The sequence below is a fragment of the Schistocerca serialis genome, chromosome 10 (genome assembly GCF_023864345.2).
Source record: "Schistocerca serialis cubense isolate TAMUIC-IGC-003099 chromosome 10, iqSchSeri2.2, whole genome shotgun sequence".
Lineage (NCBI taxonomy): Eukaryota > Metazoa > Arthropoda > Insecta > Orthoptera > Acrididae > Schistocerca > Schistocerca serialis.
The window spans coordinates 177187772-177206040 of record NC_064647.1 but is presented as its reverse complement, the minus strand read 5'-3'; the positions used below and the strand labels follow the sequence as shown (position 1 = coordinate 177206040).

At 36.7% G+C, this 18269-nt stretch overlaps 1 protein-coding gene across 1 annotated transcript in view; it reads right to left on the bottom strand.

The window, feature by feature from the left end:
• LOC126425095 (peroxidase-like) overlaps positions 1-18269 on the bottom strand; it is a 151546-nt gene that overhangs the window by 49850 nt on the left and 83427 nt on the right. Inside the window, exons 5-7 of the mRNA XM_050088013.1 lie at positions 15671-15847; positions 4559-4749; positions 323-518 (exon numbers count right to left, since the gene is read on the bottom strand). Coding sequence (XP_049943970.1) covers positions 323-518; positions 4559-4749; positions 15671-15847 — 564 coding nt within the window. The remainder of the gene's footprint in view (positions 1-322; positions 519-4558; positions 4750-15670; positions 15848-18269) is intronic.

Genomic DNA, 18269 nt, shown 5'->3' with positions numbered 1-18269 from the left:
TTTCTCTGTGTAATATTTTGTATATTGGGCTAAATCTATGTTTGAAATGAACTCCCATCTGATTCAGTTCTTATGTTTGTACTGTTTGTACCCACAACATAAGAAAGTACAGAACATTTGTGCTAAATTCCAATTATTAATGCAATGACATTTTTTTCTCAATCTCTCCTCTTTCCACACCCCCACACCCCTCCCCTGTAGCCAGGCTCTGTATAGACATTACAATACTGTTCCTTTATAATGCAAAGAAGTATCACTGAACAACACTTCCTCACATACAAAAAGTGCCCCATAAAAATAAATGACATGTAAAATTATGTACCTGCAATGAAGCATGTTCCGTTTGATGGCAGGCTACAGGATACCATTGAGTTAGACACTTGTGGCAACACCTTTCTACCGTCAGGAAGGACCTGTTCAGTAAGCTTCCCACCTTCAAATTTCCTTATTTCATATGCACGCGTCTGGCTAGGGCCGTATGTGAAAGAAGCATCAATAAGGTGATTTTCAGAATTAATCTGAAACAGATGGTGATGATTAGTTTCAGTCTGAATTTCTCTAAATGTCCCAGAAGAAACATCCAGTTGGTAACCAATATTGTAATATTGTAACTAACTATGTATATGGTTATAATAGAGGGAAACATTCCACGTAGGAAATATATATCAAAAACAAAGATGATGTGACTTACCAAATGAAAGTGCTGGCAGGTCGACAGACACACAAACAAACACAAATATACACACAAAATTCAAGCTTTCGCAACAAACTGTTGCCTCATCAGGAAAGAGGGAAGGAGAGGGAAAGATGAAAGGATGTGGGTTTTAAGGGAGAGGGTAAGGAGTCATTCCAATCCCGGGAGCGGAAAGACTTACCTTAGGGGGAAAAAAGGACGGGTATACACTCGCACACACACACATATCCATCCACACATATACAGACACAAGCAGATATATATTAACTATGTATATGAACATATGTGTCAATTTTGTTTCAGTTTATGACTCTCAGACTATTCTGCATATTAATTAAAGCAGCCACACAAGGAGGAACATTTCAGTTAGGAAAACCCACATGAAGAGGACCTTTGATAAAGAAAACTTGTTTTATTTTCAGCAGTAAGCTAAATAAGATAGAAAACTTCTTGGTGACTGTGTCTTAAGTAACAAAATGTTGTCAAATTCTTTAACAATATTCAAGATGTCTTCAGTAAAACATTTCCTTGTGCCAAATAAATTAAAGTGGATCACCAAAAGCATAAGAATTTACAGTGAATGGAAAAGGAATTGGCACAAGAATAAAACTATAACACCAAAACTCTGATAACACTTTATATACTTATATTTAGAAGGAGTTGTTAAGGTAGAAAAACAAGTGGAAGTAAGAGAATAATTTTAAAATATAGAAATAAGATGAATATCAAGTGGTCAGCTGTTAAATCATGATTATGTGTTAAAATCTACAAATGATTATCAGAAATTGAGCTTGAGAGAAACATTGTTGTATGTTGAACTCTATGTCAGAGTGCTGCAAGTTTTCTTTAAAAATGAAGTGATAACTTGTATCACTGTAACAGAGTGTCACAATAAAGTAACTCTCTTTGATCTTTACGAGAACTCTTGAGGGCCTTGACTGTTTGTTAAAAATTTCAATTAAGGATGTAGAAAATGCAAAATTATGATTAAAAATACCCACCAAAAATTCTCAAAGCATTACCCAACATAATGACATGTCTAGTCTTTGAATCAAGGCTGCTCCCTACAGGTAATGATGTACTCATTGCAAGAAAGTGATAAAGTGGATGGGAATTTAAAAACCTACCTCTTTTTTCTCAGCCACATCAAAAATATCTGAGGTATTTGCTGTTACACAAATCAAAAATTTCATTACAAAGTATTACATTATTCTAACCGATCAGTTTGATTTTCAGGCAGGGAGGAGCTAAGTAGATACAGTACCCACCAAAAATTCTCAAAGCATTACCCAACATAATGACATGTCCAGTCTTTGAATCAAGGCTGCTTCCTGCAGGTAATGAAGTACTCATTGCAAGAAAGTGATAAAGTGGATGGGAAATTAAAAACTTACCTCTTTTTTCTCTGCCACATCAAAAATATCTGAGGTATTTGCTGTTACACAAATCAAAAATTTCATTACAAAGTATTACATTATTCTAACTGATCAGTTTGATTTTCAGGCAGGGAGGAGCTAAATAGATACAGACATCAATTTTCTAGAGAAAATAGCAAAACATTAGAAAAGAGCAACAAAGTTACAGGATTATTCTGTGATCTCACAAAGCCTTTTGATTCTGTAATTGGCATATATTGTGTTTTTTGTGTTGTTTCCGGGAAGTTTTGACATGAATTGTTTGCTTGTGGAGAATAAATAAACAAGTTAGGGGCAGCTTTCCACATAGCTTCAGTCCAACTTATGGGACAGAAAAGAGAGAGTTATGATCACTATAAATCAGAAAAAATTATTAGTCTGACTGGTAAACAAGATTACACTCTTGTGTTTCTAGATTCCATAAGAGACCCTGTCTTGTTTATGTTCTGTGTGTGATTTGCTGGTAGATATCAGTTTCCCATCAATTTTGTTTGCTTATGATACTCCTGTGTTAGTTGAAAATCAGGCTGCAGAAAAACTTCATGACTTGGTGATCAGTATTCTCAGTAGCTTAAAAACTTGGTCTCAGTGAAATAGGTTGAACATGAACATGCCTGAAACCTACATGGTGCAACTCAGAACCAAACAGTCAAATTGTGGCCTAGTTAAGATTACCCATAACAGTTGAAACAGACTGACTCCATCAAATTCTTTGGATTTAATTTAGCTACAAACACTGAGAGAAGGGCCAAAACATTGAAATCACCTGCTTAAGGGTGTGTTTGTCCATCTCTGAAATGCAAAACTGCAGCAGTTATGCATTGCATGCATTCAAAAAGTTCTTGGTACATTTCTGGATATATGTGCCACCATTTTGCTGTGCACAGGCTGTGCATCTGCGATAAATTATGGCCAGGTGGCTTGTGGGTGTGGCATTGGAGATGTCATTGCCATGGGGAAAGAAATCAAGCATGAAAGGATGCAGGTCGTCCACAGTAATCTTCTCATAGCTCATAGCTCTCATGGTGCATCCAATTGGTCCTACAGAAGCCCAGGTAAATGTCCCCATAGCATAATACTGTCTCCGTCAGCCTCTGTTCACAGCACGGTGCATCTTTTCAGCAGGCATTTATTTTGATGATGGCACATCCGGATATGACCAATGACCTAGTCTGGCAAGAAACGTGATTCATCCAGCCAGGTGACACATTTCCTATGATCCATGGTCCAAATGTCCACATTCCATGCCCACTGGAATGACAACAGATGATGTTGTTGAGTCAATAGGAACACGTAGGAGTCATCTACTGAAAAGTCCCATCTTCAACAATATGCCTTGAACTGTGTGTTCCAAAATGCTTGTGCCCACACCAGCATTGTACTCCATCATGAAATCTGTCACAAATTTCTGCCCATTCTGCTTTACAGAGTGGGCAAGCATTCTGTGGTGAGACGTGGATGACCAAAACATTGTCCCTTCACCATCCTTCTACCAGTTTCCATAAATGCCCATAATACCAGCACACAAATAGCACACTAGCTTTTCCATTTTGTTCATAGATGTCAGGTTGTAACACTGCATTCTGTTGAAGTTGATTATGTCAAAAAAATTTCCTCATTTGCAGTCTGTTTCATCACTACAATGATTCATCATTTGTCACTTGCTTGCCTATGTATTTTTCTTATTGCAGCTTGTGCTCATAACTCCATCAGGTGGCATTAATTTGGTGGTGGGCAGTAGTCATAATATTTTAACTTATCAGTGTATCTGAGAAGTATGCATACATGGAGTGCCATACTTGGTAAACAAGTTAGCAGCTTTGCATTTGCGATGCATATATTATCAATTTTAATTGGCATGGACACATTAAGAGTAACATGTAATAATTGTTTTTAATCTGTACTTAAGCATAATATTCATTTTTGAAGAATTTGGGTAACACAGTGTGGATACTACAGATACAGAAAAAAAGCATTCAGAACATGTGATTTGTACATCATAAAGAATCATGTCAGCATTATTTAAGGGCCTAAAACTATTAACTGCCCTTTCTATGTCTGTTTATGGAATTGTTATCATTTTGCACATACGTACAATGCAATAAACAAAGAAAGCTTTATGTATCCCACATGCCAACTCAGAGTATACTTTCCGGATCCTCAATAGTAAACAGTTTTTTGCTTATAAATTCTAATTATGTTTATAGTAATTAAAATGGGACAGGTTACTTGCCCCACTAAGTAAATATAGCTTTTTATTCTTTGATATTGCATTTTAATGTTGTATTAGTCATTATTAACATAAAAAGTACTGTTACTATGATGTACATTTCTGATGTGTCTCCTGTACACAAACCAAATGTTTTGCAGATTTTCATCACATGATGAATAAAGTGCAGTCCTCATAAAGTAGTAATGTATCTTGCTAAATACATGCTTAATTACTTACTGTCTCTGCTGGACCTAAGATACCTCCAAAAGTGTAAGTCTTCATAGATCTTGCCACACTCATACATGTCACCCCTTTGTCTGCATAGTACTCATCATTGCGTGGTATCCTAGCTGGGTAACAACCAACGCTGATGTTCTTACATGGGAGAGGAGATGCATTATATGAGCAACATTCTATCCCAAGCCCATCTGCAATTAAGAATGTAAGACATTTTATCAAATTTATAACACATTAAATTTGTGTGGTGTTAATACAACACATAACATTTCAGTAATTGCTATAGTGGTAGTGTAATCATTATTGCAATCCCAGATAACTCCATTGTGGTCTCCTGAACAAATACACATAACAATACTTATCATTCCGTTTAAAATATTCCAAAGTACAGCATGTCCAGTTCCTTTGGTTACAGTAAATAAATATTATATTTTTTCCTTTTATAATTTGATTTCAGACAACAATTTCTTAAAAAAGTATCAGGATTACTTCACAGGCTATGTTTTCCAAATCCTTATTAGTCAGACAGCAATTCATGGTCTGATGATTCCTATGGTGTTGTGAATTTTACTGAAGCACTTGAGATTTAACATTTAAGAATTTCATGAACTAGAAAATTTTTGACCTCACTAATAAACTCTTGATGGAACATTAATTTATATACTAACTTATGTTACTAGGTATCCTGATAATAGAAATGCTTTTAATTTTACCTAATAGTCATAAAGTGATGTTAATTGAAAGATCTGATTCTTTATATAAAAAGATAGTAATGTAACAATGTGATGTCATCCAAAAAGTGAGGTGCCGAAGCAAGGTTGGTAGCTTATGACGGAACTACAAGTGAACATAGTTGCTACCAGAAGCAATGAAAAATATAAGACAGCGGTGTAGACACATCCAGAACAGTTTCCATATGTCACCGCATCTGCTCGTTTACTTACACCTACATGCAGTGCCACTCAGACCAGTTAGCACTGTGTCTCTAGCAAACCAGAAATCAGCATAAAAGTTTGTAGTTGGTTGTACTCTGTGAGAAGGGACTAGTATCTTGTTCTACATCAAGGTATGCATTAATGTTGAATAACGGTAATGAATACTTATGATACTCTTGTGGACATGGATTGTTACAAAGTTAAGTATTTCATCTGGTTCAAGTTGTAATATTTTTGTGTTGTCGTAACATGTCAGTCAATCCAGAACTAAAGCTAAGAACCCACCGTGGTACTGGCGAGGGTTATTTTGTCTGGTACAACTGTTTCAATGACATTCCAATAAAGTTGGAGCTGATTAATTAATAACAGTTGTTAAAAAGCCATACAAACTACGCTGAGCTGCAAGGAAATTTGTGTTAATTATGCTATTAACTAAAATTACTGTGTGAAGTAAAACCACTTACAAAATTTTTGAAGTATTAATATAAATATGTCCTAACTTATACTACATAGAATGAGGTGGAGTGGGAATTGCACATTGTTGTCAGTAACATGATTCATCAGATTGGACTATGAATAGCACTCCCCCCTTCCCACAAGCACCCCCTTCTCATCCCCCCAATGAGCTTTAAATTGTTAAAACTTGATAAGACAGTTATGATGTCTACAGTCAGAATTATACATAATGCATGGCAGAAAATGTACATTCTGTATGAACTATAAATATTTCAATATGTGAGGTTTTGGAAATCATCCATGGATGTGCTCATTATTGAATAAAAACAAATACAAAGGGTATCTATAAAGTAACAGATGCTTTGAAATAAAAAAAAATTAATGATATGGTTAAACCTAATTTTATTATACACATTTTAAAGGTACAGGCTTAAGCCATTTTTCTGCATAATCACCAAGCACTTTCTACACAATCACCAAGCACTTATCATACAATGGCACAAGTTTTTCAACACCATTTCTGTAGAAACGTGTCACCCACAATTGCAACCACTGATTTATACCAGAATGCAGTTGGGCATCAGTATCAATGTGTTGTGTAGCGAGCCATGTCTTCAATGCTGGGAAGAGGTGGCACATACTTGGTGCCAAATTCGGACTGTAGGGCGAATGATCACACACCTTGCATCCAAAACCCCATAGAAGCTCTCAGGTACGATAGGCCATGTGTGGATGTGTGTTTTTGTGAAAAAACAAAACTTTTGTACTAAGTTTTCCCAGACCGTGGTTTTGTATCGGCCACCTTAACTTTGTCAGTGTTTGACAATAACTCTCTGAGTTAATTGTTGTGCCACATTGAAGGTAGTCAAAGAGACTCACCCCCCTAGAGTCCCAAAATGCAGGAGCCATAATCTTTCTTGCTGACAGTGTTTGCAAACACATCCTTGTTGTTTTGGGAGAATTTGTATGTCCCTGTTCTATGGACTGCCTTTCTGTTTCACAATTGCCATGCTTCATCCCCAGTTATGGTCAGTAACTTAGTTACCATTTTTCTCATAATCTTTGAGAAAAGTGAGTGCTGCAGCCTGTCTCTGTTTTTTTTTTTGTGGTCCTCCATTAGGATTTTGAGAACCCACCTAGCACACTGATTTTCATCACCAATTTGTCACTCACAAGCCTACCCCACCACTGCAGTCCTTATTGGTATAGTCATTTTTAAAATCATTGCATCATTGCCTCACTTAGCTTCCACTCATTATTCCTCTTCTGTACAGACCACAAAGGTCGTGATAAATTTCAACTGGTTTGCAGTTTTTTTGCCAAAAAATCACAGAATGCACTTCACAAGCGGGGAATTTTCTATTGCAGTGCACATTTTAACACATCACAGAAAGCAAAAGTAGTGTAGGCACAGACCATACGCTGCCATTGCTGAATGCGTATTGAGTGGAGGAACCTTATGGCACCAATACGGCAGCTGTAGCACTGCTCACAGCCATGATAGACAAAAATGTCTGTTACTCTCTGGATAGCACTCATAAAAGGCAAAAGTTTTTCAGCCTTAACTTTATTGCTTATGAAAACCCCTATCATGAACTGTGTAATTTATTGAAACAATGAAAAACTAGCAGTAGTTGAACAGTGAACATTAGAACATTATTAGGTTATAACTTTGCACACTGTGGGAAATAAGCAATATGGAGCATTGGCTCTTGATTTTAAAAACGGTTTTGGTTCAGTAGCACTTCAACACTCCATATAAAAAATATGTTGACAGTGGATTATATAGCATGACTGAGGACTTAGTGATGGGCACGAGGCAACACATCATCCTTGACTATTGAGACGTTCTCAGACTCATGAGCAACTGCTGGTGTCCCTCAGGGAAGCATGAGAGGGCTATTACCATACATGTTATTTTTCTTCAGTGCCTGTCCCACCACTGCATTGTCTGCTAGCAATAGGTCATGATCAACCCATGATTAGATTAGATTAGATTAGATTAGATTTACTTTCATTCCAATTGATCCGTAGTGAGGAGGTCCTCCAGGATGTGGAACATGTCAGAAAAACAACAATACATGACAAATATTTAAACTAAAACAAATAAGCTAATGTACCATTCCACAGGTCCCAAGTGGAATGATCGTCATTTTTTAATGAACACTAAGAGTCATTTTACAAATACTATTGCACTGAATTTAAAATAAAAAAGTTTTATATTTATTTATAAGGTAAGAAACATGTAATACAACTACTGTAATACTTATTTACAATGAACACATTACTGCACTGAAATGGTGCAGAAGTTAGATTATACTTACACACACACACACACACACACACACACACACACACACACACACACACACACACACACAAATTTTCAGTGAACACATTACTGCACTGAAATTGTGCAGAAGTTATGTTGTACTTATATACAAATCAGTTGGTTTTCCTCAGAAATTCATCAATGGAGTAGAAGGAGTTGGCCACCAATAAATACTTTAGGCTTCTCTTAAACTGAATTTCATTGGTTGTTAAGCTTTTTATGGCTGCTGGCAAGTTATTGAAAATGTGTGTTCCTGAATAATGCACACCTTTTTGTACAAGACTAAGTGACTTTAAATCCTTGTGAAGATTATTCTTATTTCTAGTATTGATTCCATGAATTGAGCTGTTGGTTTGAAAAAGTGATATATTTTTAATGACAAATTTCATTAAGGAATAAATATATTGGGAAGCTGTAGTTAGTATCCCTAGTTCCCTAAACAGGCTTCTGCAGGATGTTCTTGAGTTCACACCACATATAATTCTTACTGCACGTTTTTGTGCCCGGAAAACTTTAGCTTGGCTTGATGAATTACCCCAGAAAATAATCCCATATGACATTATGGAATGAAAGTAAGCATAGTATGCCAGCTTTTTCATTTTTATATCCCCTATGTCTGACAAAATTCGCATTGCAAACAGAGATTTGTTAAGACGCTTCAGCAGTTCTGTGGTGTGCTCCTCCCAGTTGAATTTATTATCAAGCTGTAATCCCAAGAATTTAACACCGTCCACTTCTTCTATCTTCTTGTCATCATATGTTAGACATATACTCTTGGGACACCCCTTACAAGTTCTGAACTGCATGTAGTGTGTTTTTTCAAAGTTTAGTGACAAAGAATTGGCTAGGAACCAGTGATTAATGTCTACAAATATTTTATTGGCTGATCTTTCTAAGACTACACTTGATTTGCTATTTATTGCAATGTTTGTATCATCAGCAAACAAAACAAACTTGGCATCTGGTAATGTTACTGATGAAAGGTCATTGATATACACAAGAAAAAGTAAGGGCCCCAAAATGGAACCTTGTGGGACCCCACATGTAATTAGTTCCCAGTTGGATGATGCCTGATAGCTTGATACATGTCTCTTTCCTAATAACACCCTTTGTTTCCTGCCAGAGATATAAGATTTGAACCATTTTGCAGCATTTCCTGTTACACTATAATATTCTAGTTTACTTAAAAGGATATTGTGATTTACACAGTCAAATGCCTTTGACAGATCACAAAATATACCAGTTGCCTGCAATTTTTTGTCTAATGAATTAAGTACATTTTCACTGTAAGTGTAGATAGCCTTCTCAATATCAGAACCTTTTAGAAATCCAAACTGTGACTTTGACAGTATGTTATTTGAGATAAGATGGTTATAAAGACGACTGTACATTACTTTTTCGAAAATTTTTGAGAATGCTGGCAACAGTGAAATTGGACGGAAATTTGATGCTATTTCTTTATCTCCCTTCTTAAACAGTGGCTTAACTTCAGCATATTTCAGCCATTCGGGAAATATTCCACTGATAAACGACTGGTTACACAGATAGCTTAATATGTTACTTAGCTCAGAATCACATTCTTTAATCAACTTTGTTGATATTTCATCATACCCACTAGATGTTTTTGATTTTAAAGATTTTATGATGGACATTATTTCTGTTGGGGTAGTGAGGGTCAAATTCATATTATGGACGTTACTTGAAATGTCTGGTCTAAGGTAATCCATAGCAGCATCTACCGAACCTGACAACCCCATCTTTTCAGTAACAGTTATAAAATGTTTGTTAAAAAGTTCTGCAACACTATACACATCTGTCACCAATGCATCATTTACTCTTAATGCTATTTGTTCCTCTTCATGTCTGGTTCTACCGGTCTCCTCCTTCACTATATCCCATATTGTCTTTATTTTGTTATCTGATATGACTATCTTTTCCTTGTAATATATTTGCTTTGACATCCGTATTACAGTCTTTAATATTTTGCAGTATTTCTTATAATGTGCTATAGCATCAACATTGGAAATGTTTCGGATTGACAGATACAGTTTTCTTTTTGTTTTACAAGATACCCCTATTCCTCGAGTAATCCATGGCTTCTTTGTAGACTTTGCTCTAACCTTGGTAAGTTTTGGGGGAAAGCAGTGTTCAAATAAGGTAAGCACTTTATTAGCAAAAATGTTATATTTTTCATTCATGCCATGAGCACTGTAAACATCAGTCCAGTGAATGTCTCTGAGGAGTGTCCTAAAATAATCAATTTTTGGCTTACTGATTACCCTCTTGAGCTCAGATTTAACAGATTTTATATCCTGTTCAGTATTAACATTTAACAGAAGGAACTGCATGTCATGGTCTGAGAGGCCATTGACTATTGGTTTTGTAATATAATTTTGTTCATTTGACTTTTCTATAAAGATATTATCAATGGCTGTTTGTGAGCAAGTGGTTATCCTAGTGGGGAACTTTACTGTGGGAATTAAGTTGAATGATAGTGTTACTAACTCAAATAGGTTCTTATTGGGAGAGTCTTTAAGGAAATCTACATTGAAATCACCAGCAACCACTATTTCTTTGTTTTTGGTTGTTAAATGGGCCAGTACAGCTTCAAGGTGGTTTACAAACAGATTAAAGTTACCTGCAGGTGCTCGATATACACTTAATATTATGAAAGATTTTTTGTGAAAATCTAATTCTGTTGCACATGCTTCCATATGCTGTTCTAGGCAAAATTTATGAATGTCTATGTTCTTAAATTTATGACAGTTCCTGATGAATGTGGCAACTCCTCCTTTCTCCATTTCTGATCTACAATAGTGAGATGCTAACCTAAACCCTGTAACACTTAAAAGTTCTATACCAGTGGTCACATGATGTTCAGAGAGGCAGATTATGTCAGCTGGGTTTGAAGACTCTAATTCATCTATGCAGATAGTTAATTCATTAATTTTATTTCTCAGTCCTCGAATATTTTGATGCAATAAAGATAGCTGACATTTCACATTGACTGACTTAAAATTGGATGGAGTTAAAATATCTGCTGACAGTTGAAAATTCTTAACCAATGGCTGTTTATGTTGATGTAATAAGCTGGAATTATGTTTTTTGATTTCTTTCTCAAACTGAAGGTTTGTCTCAGTTCTAACCTCTCTTAAAATTTGTTTTCTTTCTGTCCTCCCTACCCTAAAAAAGAGTCTTTTCTGAATCCTATAACCACTGGTATTTTACCACTCATGACAGTGCCTCCCCCCTTTAACTTTCCTGCTATTTCCCCAGCCAATTTACCCTTCCCCTTCCTGTTAAGGTGAAGGCCATGCCTAGTATAATCCCACCTACTGACAGAATCAACATGAACCACACCAATGTGTGACCCCGCACCCGACATGAGCAGCCGTTCCAGCTCCAAATTAACTCTCTTGACAGAAGAGTTCAAATGAGGTCGGTCATGGCGCCCAAGAACAGATACAAACTCAACACTGGTATGCCTCGATGCTGATGCAATCTTCGCCAGGTCACACTCTATGCTGTACCCAGGATCTCTGTCAATACTGTTACCTGCCCCACCCACTATAACCACGGTGTCTTCCTTAGTGAAATCTTTGCAAAGTGATCCTAAATCCTCTGTCACCTGCTCCAGACCAGCACTAGGTTTAAAAAAATTGGTGACCTGGTATTCTGATCCTAGTTCATCCTGCAAGAGTTGGCCAACACCTCTTCCATGGGAACTACCTAACAACAACACTTTCTTTCTCTTTACTGATTTCCCTACATTCTTACTTTTCAATTTGCTGCTGAAAGTTTGTTGTGCCCTGTCTACACCTGTAACTGCTTGAGGCTCACCAGCTTCTAACTGAAGCAACAGGTCAAATCTATTTTCCACATTCACCATAAAGCTGTCAGACAAAGTTCTAGGCCTGTTCCTCCTGTTGCCTGTTGCCACTTCCCACCTCTCTTTACCCTTCTCCCTCCTTAACCTGTCAAGATCTCCCCTGGCCTTGTCTAACTCAGCCTGAAGGGCAGCAATTTTCCCCTCCTGTTCCAGTATCTTCCTATCTCTACTACAGATCCTACAAAACCACTGATGAGTCTCATTTACTTCCCCTATTCCCACGCCACTACAGTCACCCACATGGAAAAAACTACAGCACCCATCACACCAAAGCCCCGACCTAACAATTCTACGGCAAGTCAAGCACTTTTCACTCATGATAAACGTAATAATTTATTAAGAATAAGTCAGTTAAATTACAGATAAACACGAAAATATGGTTACACAAATTTGGCCTATACGCAACTGTGTGTAAACAAAAACAAAAGTGCAAAGTTTCTGAAACAACAAGTTAAACTTTACGCTACTTTCCGGAAATGCTAGTTAAATAATGAAGAGGTACGCTAAGTTAAATTGCTGGAGAGAGCAAGGAACAGCTAAACGAAATTCTATAGATTTGCTGCAGCAGAACGTAAACAGAAAATACGACTGTACGGTCTTTTCGCGTTTTCTGCTATATTACGTAATGAGAAATGAAACCTTTAATGGTACACTTAAACGGCACACTAATACACTTATTTACCACGTAATCAGTACTAATCTATGTGTTTTATAATCTAAAATAACTTATCTTTACGAGAACACCAAACCTCGCGCTAGTCGCTTGGCTGCAGGGCTGCCAACCTTGTTGTTTTATTCTAATTCTGTGGTTGGTAACCCCAAGGGGAGTAAAGGGTGTGCGCACTGAGTCTGTGAACTGTATTACTTTTTTCCACTTGTACAGGTATTCATCAGGTCATTTTTTTCATTGATCAGAGAAGTGTGTTTGTGTCACTGTCTTTGCTGCTTACTCCACCTTCAGGGTTCACAGTGAAAGAGTGAGAAAATTATCATTGTAGATACAGGGGCACTCTTGTTTCTGTTTTTGGACAGCTTAGATGTACTCATTAGTCTGTCTGACTAACATATGCATCATTGCATTACTTTATGTATTTTAAATAGTTTCTGTTAGAAGCTACAGCATTCTCAGATTGGGATCAGCAGACAAAATTAATCTCAAAATGTTGGGTCTTACAGTCTAACAGCAAAACACTCAGCTGGGAATCAAGAGATTGTATAACAAACTGCATTTAGATCACAGAATATGTGAGTTTTCCTGTAACTTAGCCTTTACTTCTGAATGATGTAGAATTCACCAGGAACAACACACTGTTCTGAGTCCATGTTAAACTGTAGAGCCCTTTCACCAGTAGGACTACATGGTAAGGTTAGAGGCATGGAAATTACCGATTTGATGTCAAATTGATCATCATCATCATCATCCTCAACAACACAATGTCTGTGTGAAGAAATATATTTGTCAGTTGCTAAGAATGAATGTGGCTATGAGGTGACTATGATGAGACTGTGACATCTTTGTCTCACAGGTTGATGTTTATGCTGAACAAATGGATCCAGACAAGTGCTGTTTACATATTCTTATGTTGGTAGATAACATGAGCCATAATCTTAGATTTTTGTAACTAACATAATGGCTGTGTGCAAGAGATTGTTATCGAAAACACGTTTTCTGATACTGGTATCCAGGCAGGTCTTGACAAAATATGAAGCTGAAGTAAACAGTAAAAGGATCTGCATTAGGAGAATTACAAATCTTTACACATCAAAAGATTAAAAAATATGGTGGTTTGTGATTGCATGATTAATTACTTACAATTTATATACTCAGAACATAAATAATTTGATATTTTCAGTCATGTGGAAGACTGATATTTCTGTAGGATGTTATGAGCTACTTTTTCTCTAGAGGGGGGGGGGGGGGGAGGACTGTATGTAAAATCATTGAATAATATAAAATAGATTAACATACTGTTCTGGTGAATAAAACTAGCACCAGGTTAGATTAATCACAGTATACAGGGTGTGATAAAAAAGTAACAATAATTGTTTTCTCATAATGAGTCTTCATTTATTCATCAACATCAAGTGTGTCCCCTTTAAAGTAGTCCCATCAGATATCATACACATGTGCTAGCATTTTTTCCAATCTTAGAAACACTTCTGGAACTGACTTTTTGTTATTGTGTTCAGTTCCTTCAGCAATTCTGTTTTTATATCATCAATGATGGCAAAATGACGTCCTTTCATGGCTTCATTCATCCCCAGGAATAGAAAATAAGCTTCAGGGACCATGTCCCATGAATATAGTGGCTGAGGAAACATAACAGTTTTGTTTTTTGCCAAAAATCATAAGCAAGTGTTGAAGTGTGAGTGGAAGCATTGTCTTGATGCAATTACCATGAGTGGTCTTGCCACAATTCTGGTTGTTCTGTTTGGATTGCCTCACACAAACAGTGCATAACATCCATCTTTATTGACTGTATGACCAGAAGGCAGGAACTCATGATGAACTATCACATTGTAATCAAAGAAAACAGTGAGAAGAACCTTCACATGTGATGGAACTTCTCAAATATTTTTTCGTTCTCTTCACACAGCTTCCATTGGAGTGATTGGGCCTTGGTTTTGATATCACACCCATACACCCATTTTTTGTCACCTGTTCACCCACAAGCTCCTTTACTAATTCTGGATCATTGTTGACTTCATTCAGCAACTCTTGAGAGATGTCTGCATGATGTTTTTTCTGGGCAAAATTCAACAATTTTGGAACAAACTTTGCTGCTAAATATTTTATGCCCAAAACATTCAAAAACTGCTTGGAATGAGCCAAAAGATATTCCAACATCATTAGCAACCTCTCTGATGCTGGTTTGGCAATTTTCCGGAGCCAATTTCTTTACTTCCTCCAGATTGTTATCAGTAACTGATGTGCTAGGATGTCCAGGGCAGTCGACGTCTTCAGTGTTTTGTCAACCCTCTTTGAACACAACAGCCACAATAACATTTTGAATGTGGTGCTGCAATTATTCAATTTTTCAAGAAAATGCAAATTCTTTGATCCAACTTTTTCTAAAGTAAAAATTTGCCAACCACTCAAAAACTCATTTAACCTTTTTGACTTCAACAGTAAACTAAATATTGAAATCTACAGAAAATGCAAATGCACACCAGGAACACATGTACCAAAAACATAAAATAATTTTAAAATCAGATGCATGCAGCCCACAAAATTAAAAAAATACCTGTTACTTTTTGATTACACCTTGTGTATGGCGAAGTACAATGCCAGTGGTCACAGTTGAGTATCACAGGATTTTCTGCATATGTGAGTACAAAAAAATGAGGAATATTATTTCTGTTTGGCACATTTTGTTCTCCAAGACTGTGTAACCTGCTATCTTCTCTTTGTTAGAACCAAACTGGGTCATCATAAATGTTGTTCTAAAAATTGGTGTAACACTGAAATTTGTAAAAAAAAGGAAGACAGTACTACTCACTAAATCCAAGCCAGTCAGAACTAAGTGCAGAATCATGTGCTATTAGCTGTCCATACTGCATTACCAGCAGAGTATTTGTTTCATCGTCAAAATCACCAGTGGGCAGTAAGTGCTGTCTGAGAATTCTGGGATTTGGCAACTCTTTGCCTGTTACTGACTTCTTTGGTGCATTGATACCTGCCAAGAAGAGAGACATATCATCATTATTCTAAAGGTTACATTGAAATATAGGTCTCCAAAGAGTTCAGGTATTCTTAAAATACAGAGATGACCTTAAATTGTTACTTCTGCCAGTTAATGTAAAACTTGAATTTTATACATCACTAAAGCCTCTCCCATATTATAAAATTTATGGAATGCAGTGTATGAATGAATGAATGTAAATGAGAATTCTGTTGTAACTGATTTTTATTGTTAAGAATTAATACCATTAAGGAGTTAATGTACTGAGGAATAAATGAAAAAATTTAGAAATTCCAAGATCTTTGAAGAGGTCTTTGTAACACATGTGGTTATGTACTTTACAAAGCTCTCTTAGTGCTTGGTTTAGCTTGTGTAGGACAGTACGCAAGCTATTGGGTTGGTGCATAGTTAGTAGCACTTTCCATAAGTTTAATAAATACAACAGGTACACATAACAGCAGCCACATTAGTCATCAATAATACATTCTTCTTCACTATTTCAACAGTCTATCAATGCTGGGGTAAGTTTTTTATTCCACAGCTGTAGAAATCACGTGGGTTTGTGGTTGAAAACTCATGTTCAGAACATATTTTAATCCAACAAGGAAGTTCTTTGAAAGTTGTTCAATAGAGAGTGAAAAAGGTGAAAATATGAGGGTGCAACATTGGGTGAATAAGGGAGGTGTGGAATGACTCCCCAACCCAACTCCTGTATAGCATTGTTTGCAGTCTAGCAGAATGCGGGTGGGCATTATCGTCGAGTAGCATCACTTCGTGCAGTCTTCTTGGCGGTTGTTCTTGGCCTGTGTCTGCAAGACATCTCAATTGTTCACAGTAAATGTCTGTTGTGTTGGTTACACCTTGGAGAAGAAATTTGTAGTACACAATGCTATGGCTGTTTCACCAGATGCATAACATTATTTTTGTGGATGTGTGCAGGTCTTTCACAGGGAACTGCAGCTTTGTTTGGGCTCAGCCACTCCTTTCTTTTCCTTATCTTAGCATGAAGACACCATTTCTCATCATATGTGTAGATATGGTATAGGAATGGTCAGTGTTGTTCACGAGCAAATTCATGACGAGTAAGCAGAGACGCATATGGCAACACATTGATTTTTGCTTAGAGCACGTGGTATCCATACACTAGATTTTTGAACCTTCCCCATTGTATGCAAATATCACATGATGGTGTAATGATTACAGTTTATCACAATTGCCAGTTCTTAAGTACACTTGCAGCCCACCATGAGTTCCTCTTTTTTGCAAACCTCTTCACCTCAGAGCAGCACTTGTAACTTACATCCTCAATTATTTGCTGGATGTATTCCAGTCTCTGTCTTTCTCTACAGTTTTTACGCTCTACAGCTCTCTCTAGTACAATGGAAGTTATTCCCTCTGTCTTTTTCTACTGTTCATACCCTCTACAGTTCTCTTTAGTACCATGGAAGTTATTTCCTGATGTCTTAACTCATGTCTTACCATCCTGTCCTTCTCCTTGACAGTGTTTTCCATGTATTCCTTTCCTCACCGATTCTCCAGAGAATCTCCTCATTCCTTACCTCATCAGTCCACCTAATTTTCAACATTCTTCTTATCCCCATACTCAGAGCAAATGTTTCTTGCTGCATTAGCTGCTGTCGCCCCTCTATTTAACTCAAACAGAAGAATATGTCGAAATGTTTTGATATCTCCACTTTGCACTCTATTTTCTAGTGTCCACAGCTCTACTCTCTATCTCCAAATGACAAAATGTCAGTATGTAAACTCAAATAGAAACCTTTAAGTACAGGTAAAACATGAAAATTGATAAACGAATCCATAGCGACTGGAATACCAACATGCAAAACAAAAATGCTACGTACTTATGCATCATGTAGAAGCCTAAATCCAACATTTGCTATTCGTATGATTGCATCCGTTAGTAAAAAGAAGGCAACCAAATCAGTCTGCTAGGGCTATTTCCATTCAGTTATGGTGCACAGCATTATATTCTATGGCAGTGACACTCATGCAAATAGTTTGTTTCTTTCATTCCATTTATCAGAACCATGAACTGAGCCCATCCCAGACATTCCTAAGAGATTTAGTCAAACAGTCTGGAATCCTCACCAAGACATATGAGTATATTGTCTGAGTTATCTTTTTCATTGTAAAAAGATTAAACATTATACAGACTGAAGAGAGTATATAATGAGTACAATGGATGTAATAACTAGGATTTACATAAAGAGATAAAAATCTTCAGTGCTGCACACAAAGGAGTAAATTAGTCACTCATAAAGATATATAAAGCCCTGATAACTCATGTCAAATCTCTTAGTGATGACCTACTATGCAGTGATTTTTTTATCTTCTTCTGTAGTGATCCATCTGAGGACAAGTCGATAGCAGATCTTCATTATCACATCTTTCCAAT